Source organism: Tupaia chinensis, unplaced genomic scaffold (assembly GCF_000334495.1).
Source record: "Tupaia chinensis unplaced genomic scaffold, TupChi_1.0 Scaffold000259_1, whole genome shotgun sequence".
NCBI lineage: Eukaryota > Metazoa > Chordata > Mammalia > Scandentia > Tupaiidae > Tupaia > Tupaia belangeri.
The window spans coordinates 49,365-56,619 of NW_006159739.1; the positions used below are offsets into that span (position 1 = coordinate 49,365).

The window sequence follows — 7,255 nt, forward strand, 5'->3', positions numbered from 1 at the left end:
TTTCCCTCTCAGTGATTTCACTTGACTCTTAGAACAGTGTCCTGTGTAAAATATTGATGCACAGTTCAGAGAGGTAAATCAGTTACCCCGAAATTTTACAGCTATTATGTTAAAATTCAAACCTAGTTTTTCTAATTCAACGTCTTCTGTTCATTGTATTCTGCCATAGCTGCCTGCTTCTTTTTTCTTTTTTTAAAGAAATTTTTATTTTATTTTATTTATTATTATTAATTTTGCTGCAAGACAAGTGTACTCACCAGAGAAAAAAAGAGAGAAAGCAAGCTACATGGTCTGGAACTTGAACTGTTGTGGGCCATGTGTGTCTTAACCACCACGTTAAAGTGTCATTTTTTTTTTTCTTGATAATATACAAGATCAGCCAGCCAGTTAATGAGTGGGATCTGGTCTTCTGACTCTTACTACCATACTTCTTTATTGTATCACCTAGGTGTTAGGGAGACAGCCTTATCCAGAGTGGAAATTGAGGTCTCTCTCTTTTTGGAGAGAGTATTGTGTATTAGGCACTGTACTAGAGACTTGAGACCTAGAAAAGATGTTAAGTCTCAGTAATAGTTGATTCACCTCTTTAGTCTGCCTACTTATCACAGGATATTGTTCTAAAAGTCAAATGAAATTACTAAGGAGAGAAAGCATTTAAAAAACACTTTATTCAAATATAGGGTACTGTTATAGCAGTATATTAGATAATAGTATGTAATAACAATTCATGTTTGTGTGCAAAAATACCTAAGGAATAAATCTCTAACTCTACTGTTAGTATAACAATGGTCAGACTGTCTCTATGTAGTCTCAGGTCTGTACAGACATGGAGATAATTATCATCACAGTAACGATGGCTGCACACAGACCCACACCAGTTCAACATCTATCTCTTACTGGGTACAAGGAGTATCCCTAGACTCTAAGAGGTTTTTTACGGAGGAGATACAATAAGTCTTCAATGACAAGTGGATTTTTGCTACTTGTAGCAAAATTGTCAAAATATTTTTTCAGATATACTGGCTTCCTGCTGGATATATAAAAGTATATCACAATGTAAGGGGGCGGGGGGTTAGGAGAATCAGAAATCCGACCCAACCAGATAGACAGGGATAAGAAAGGAGCAGAAGTGATCAAATGTAAGTATTAGGAAGAGGCCTCTGTAAGGGGTCTCCAGAAGTCTCATGAAAAATGTATCTCATAGACAAAACTGCACAAATTTCACATTTTTTGTTTTTTGCACCAAAGTGAAGTTATTCTTTAATTCCATTTTTTCGGCACTCACTCCTTGTATGCAAAGGATGGATTAGAGGACCAGGTTGGAGAGCTTCAATAGTAAATAAGGCAAATTATGAAGCCTGAGCTAGGGCAGTAGACAAGGCAAACAGGAGCTGAAGGAGATAGTTGCGAATCTGTGGCATCCACTAACAGTAATTGTTTTGCTAGAAGATTGAGGAAGATGATGGACTGTAAGATAAGCCCCACTTTTCTGCTTCACTAGTTGCTACTGGAATCTAAGTATCAACTATAGCCTTCTCATTTCATAAAAATAAATCCCTTAGTACTCAGGTTAGGGCTAGAACATGTAGAGGAAAAGTGGGTGTTTTTTCATTAAAAATACTTTTTATTCTATTACCTTTCTAAATTGGAATAGTTAAAACAAAACATCTCTGCTTTTAGTTGGAATGCATTCCCAGATCCATGTCTTTTTCTGGGAGACAGTGACTGTATTTACCATTTCTTTAGCATGTGCAAGTGTTGGGAAGCCATCGAGTGAATGGGTTATGGTGGGAAGTGTAGATCTTTTCTTAGGCAGTGTTTGATGAGCAGAAATGTGAAAATTAGGGACTACCTGTATTACACAGCTTTTCAGAATTAGACTCTTAAATATTATACATAGCTTGACTTTTTCCTGTTCTTTGACTCTTAATAGGTCAATTATGAAAAAATACTCCAGTTGCTGATTTTCATAACTGGCCTTCTACCTTAAGATATTTTAATCCTAAGGAAAATAACTCTCTCTTTATTAAGATATGCTGTAATGGTTGCAGAATGCCTCATAATAGATGTGCTCTTTTAAATTGAAGTGTAAGTAAATGGTGGGAAATTAAGTATTTGAAATGTTCTAGGGAAGCTGACCTTGAGGAGCTTATTTTAATCATTTTATGAAGCAAGTTATTATTTTCATAATATATTCTCTACTTTAGCTTTAATGATAATGTTTTTTTAAAGTGTCATCGTAATACCTTGCAAAATAATACATGACATTTGTCTAACAGTGTACGATATATAGGAGACTTCCATTTACCTTATCTTGTTTAGTAATTAGGAAATATTCTGACAATAATTGGTTTAATTTTGTATATTTATGCAGAAAGTCTGTCTTACTATTATGAAATTAACATAGCCATGTTACAGAAACTTTAGAGTTGAGGAAAGGACATCATGTCACCCTTATATAATACTGTCTTATTTTCTTGTATAAGTAATTTTATTAGTTTTAAAGATAGTACACAATTTTTAATTGTATAATTAAGCTAAGTACATAGGCTGATTACTTTTAATTATAAAGAATCTTTTCTTATGAAATTTTAATATGACCGACTGTTGATTTGTTGTTGTTCAGTAACTCTGGGTGGATCTTAACCACAACCCTAGTGCTCTCAGTGATGGTGTTGCTCTGGATCTGTTGTGCGACTGTTGCTACAGCTGTGGAGCAGTACGTTCCCTCTGAGGTAAATTACTTCTGCCAAAGTGGTGATTTGAAGACTGGAGCCATGTGATACACTGTTTAAAATGCCAGAAGAAAAACAAAGTCTCTCTACTAATAGAATGGAATATTTGGTGGTTTTAATCTGATCAAGGTTGACATACATGAAATTAAGTTTTGCAACTTAAGAATTGCTGGTCCCCGTTTTCTGTGGTGCTAACTACCATAGTGAAATATATATTTGACTGATTTGAGTGAAGTGTTTCTCTCTAGTTCTCAAGACTGAAAAAAACCTGTTGGCATCAGTTTCTAAGGTATTATTTAGGAGAAAAGACTTGTAGTATCACTGAAGTTTTGAGATGTTCAGGAGTAATTGCTGCTTTAGAAGCAGCAAGATGGGATTGCCCAATTTGGAAGTACTGGGTTCTGGTATTTAACCCTGAATGAGATAGAAGACCATTGTGACTTCCTTGGTAATTAGAATTTTACTGGCTCAAGTAATGTAACTATTAAGGTAAGAAATTTTTGTTTGGGGAAAAGGCTATAATCTGATGATTCAATTTAGATTGATTGATTGAATTTTTTTTTAGAGACTTATTTTATTTAACTTTATTTATTTATTTGACCAGAGAGGGAGAGAGTAAGAGAAAGAGGGAAAGTAAGAAAGCAAGCCGCCAGCTCCAGGACTTGAACCGTGGTCGACCATGTGGGAGTCCACTGCCCTTAACCACCACGCCACCCGCTGGCCCTGACTGATTGATTTTTGAGAGAGATTTTTGCTCTAGGACAAATGTGCTCACCAGAGAGACAGCAAGAAATCTGCCTTAACCACCAGGCCAGGGAACCAGCCCTTGAGCAGCTTTGTTTTGCATTTTGTTGATGAATTGGCTTACAAAATTTAGGTGACCTTCTTGAGGTTAAATAGCTGAAAGTATTGAGGCTGGATTAAGCTCATGTCTTTAGACTGACAACACTTGTGTTTTTTCCTGTATACCATCTTGCCTTTGGCTTGATAAGAAGCTTAAGTGGTACAAATAATAGTTGTGTCTAAAGGAAAACAGAGACAGTATGCTGGGATTGTCAGATAAGGATTTTAGGTAATAGAGGTCTAGACCTGAAATCTGAAGAATGGGTAGGAAGGTGTGGATTAGCAGAAAAGAGGGTGAGCAGTCTTCCCAGATGCAGACACAAGAATAAGCTAACTATTGGGCAGGGCTGTAAAGAACCAACTTGATTAAAAGAGCTTGCATTAATAAATTAAATAGATAAAATTGAATGGGATTGTAAAGAATCTTAAATTGTGGAAGTTATGCAGAACAGGTAAATTTCTGTACAACTTGTTTGTTTAGGATATAAATGTACTAGTAACATCCTCTTGCTGGGAATCCACTGCCCTTAACCACCACGCCACCCGCTGGCCCTGACTGATTGATTTTTGAGAGAGATTTTTGCTCTAGGACAAATGTGCTCACCAGAGAGACAGCAAGAAATCTGCCTTAACCACCAGGCCAGGGAACCAGCCCTTGAGCAGCTTTGTTTTGCATTTTGTTGATGAATTGGCTTACAAAATTTAGGTGACCTTCTTGAGGTTAAATAGCTGAAAGTATTGAGGCTGGATTAAGCTCATGTCTTTAGACTGACAACACTTGTGTTTTTTCCTGTATACCATCTTGCCTTTGGCTTGATAAGAAGCTTAAGTGGTACAAATAATAGTTGTGTCTAAAGGAAAACAGAGACAGTATGCTGGGATTGTCAGATAAGGATTTTAGGTAATAGAGGTCTAGACCTGAAATCTGAAGAATGGGTAGGAAGGTGTGGATTAGCAGAAAAGAGGGTGAGCAGTCTTCCCAGATGCAGACACAAGAATAAGCTAACTATTGGGCAGGGCTGTAAAGAACCAACTTGATTAAAAGAGCTTGCATTAATAAATTAAATAGATAAAATTGAATGGGATTGTAAAGAATCTTAAATTGTGGAAGTTATGCAGAACAGGTAAATTTCTGTACAACTTGTTTGTTTAGGATATAAATGTACTAGTAACATCCTCTTGCTACATTACCAACTTGTGTTCTCTGAAGTCCATATTTTAAAATGTTTATTCCTGATTAAGCAAAAATTATGCATCTCACAGAAGGCTTTTTCCTTCTGCTCCCTTTGAGCTACTTCATGCAGATGGTGGCACAGTGGTAAAATGTGAGGCTGTGAGGCTGACCCACTTAGAAGGGTTCCCGGTTCATGTCCAGAGACCTCCCTGTGATCACCCGTACCCATGATCCAGGCTGGCTGAGGCTAGGGGTGGATTGCAGCTTCAAGACCCTGTTGGGATTCTGTCTTCCTATCTCTTGCCCATAGGAGGAAAAAATAATTTTTTAGTCCTCATGGTAACAAAGTCATAAACCTGCAGTAATCTTTGTTGATTCCACACCCTGTGACACTTGGTTCGCTTCCTTCTTGTATCCTTATTTCTAATTCTTACTCCTAGAATGCCCCTAGCAAAAGAAAGATACACATAGATATTGCCAGAGAAGACTGAATGCCTGGCTTCAGGTGTAATTACCTCTATAAATTCACAACTCCTCGATTCTGGTCCCCAAATTCACTGAATAATCTTGAGTGCTTTCTGCTGGCCACAGTTCTAAGTGTTTTACATGGGTTAGCTCACTTAATCCACCAGGCATGGTAATGCTGAGATGGCTCCTATATCACCATGTCCAGTCAGGAGACCGCAGGAGGGTTTATAAATGTCTCTGGTGTCACGTATCAGTAAGTGAGAGAACGAGAATGTGAACTCAGTCTGACTCCAAAGCCAGTGCTCCTAAGTCGTCTCTTTGGTTGGCCTGGATAGGGGAGTTGCTCACGTGATTCATATCAAGAACTGATCTGCGTACCCTTGACTTTCTTTTGCAGAAGCTGAGTATCTATGGTGACTTGGAATTCATGAATGAACAAAAGCTGAACAGATATCCATCTTCTTCTCTCGTGATTGTTAGATCTAAAAGTGCAGATCATGAAGAAGCAGGACCTCTGCCTACGAAAGTGAACCTTGCTCATTCAGAAATCTAAGCTTTTTTTTTAAGATGACTGTAATAGACATCTAAATTTCCATTCCTCATAGAGCTTTTAAAAATGGTTTCATTGGATATAGGCCTTAAGAAATCACTATAGAATGCAAATAAAGTTATTCAAATCTGTGAAGACTGTTGCTGTAAGTTTACCAGTATTTTTTTCTAGTAATTTAAGAGATGGACATTTGGGGTTGTATTTGTATTTTACTAATATCTACAGCTACTTTAATTATTACTTGTTTTGGTTCTTTTTGTTTTCCTTTTTTTAGCCAAATTCTATGAGCTGATCATTGTTCTCCCCTACCTTCTACTGATCCTGTCAATTACCTTACTTACTATGCTGAATACTTAGTAGAATATGATGCTTCTGTTCAGAAATGGACCACATCCTGTAATTGGAAATTTAGCAGGAAATGTCCTTTAATGGCACTACATTTTCAGTTGTATTGAACTGAAATCATTAAAATTTTATTTGAATAATTACATGCTGAAATTCGAGTATCTGATTTTCCAGGTCTTCCCCCAACCCCTCCTCAGCCCAGAAAAGAATTATGAAATGCTCTGTGTCTATCTGTTGCTATGTAATATGATGACCAGGGACATATTGAAGCAGAAATGATCCTCTCAGCAGTATATTTTATGTTCTTTTGGACAGACTATAGTTTTTTGCTGGATGAGTCTTTCCAAAGAACTGTTGTCTTCATTAGATAGTATATCAAGTATAAGGTGAAGATAATTTCAGAGAAACCTTTTCCTTTTAACAGTGAAAATTAGATTGTTATAAAGCAGAATTAAATAGAGATTTCCCTTGGTAAAAACTAGTGTTATTACCATCCCAAACTACACTATTACCAATTTTAAAATAAGGATGATAGGGACCAGCAGATGGCATAGCACTTGTATCACCAGACTCCCATGTGCCCAACTGCAGTTCAAGTCCCAGGCCTAGTGGCTTGAAAATCACACTGGGCACTTTATCTCCCACTGGGTCTGTCTCTCCCTCCAGCAAGTGCACACACCCTAAGGCAAAACCTCTAAAAAATTTAAAATTAAAACAAATAAGAATGATATCATATAACATTATACCCTGAATTAGGATTCAGTATTATTATATGGTGAAATGTTAAATAACATTGCAAACCAGTACTTCCCTTAATCCCAGGGGCATTGTTGACAGCTACAGTATTGTATTTAAAGAATAAGCCCAGCACACTCACCCTATGGCCTAGTCTTCAGCATTCTCTGAGTCAAAAGAAAATACAGGTAACAGATAATTTGAGTAAGATTTGGTCACAAAATGCAGGCTTCGCTTTTTTTTTTTTTCCTTAGATTTTTTTGCTATAGGGTGTGCATGCTTGCCAGAGAAACAGAGACAAAGAGCAAGAAATCACCCCCCAAAGGGGTCAGCCACGCCACAATCCCTTCTCCCCATTCTCGTCTCAGGATTGTGGGCACACACACACACACCCAGCGTGAGCTT

General features: G+C 37.2%; 1 protein-coding gene across 2 annotated transcripts in view; it reads left to right on the forward strand.

Annotated features, from left to right (window-relative positions):
- Positions 1 to 5,905, forward strand: part of TMEM59 (transmembrane protein 59) — a 24,648-nt gene extending 18,743 nt beyond the window's left edge. For both annotated transcript variants that reach the window (XM_006149351.3, XM_006149352.3), the window contains exons 7-8: positions 2,627 to 2,735; positions 5,618 to 5,905. In XM_006149351.3, the coding sequence (XP_006149413.2) occupies positions 2,627 to 2,735; positions 5,618 to 5,773 (265 nt within the window). In that variant the 3' untranslated portion in view covers positions 5,774 to 5,905. The remainder of the gene's footprint in view (positions 1 to 2,626; positions 2,736 to 5,617) is intronic.
- The last annotated feature ends 1,350 nt before the right edge of the window (positions 5,906 to 7,255 follow it).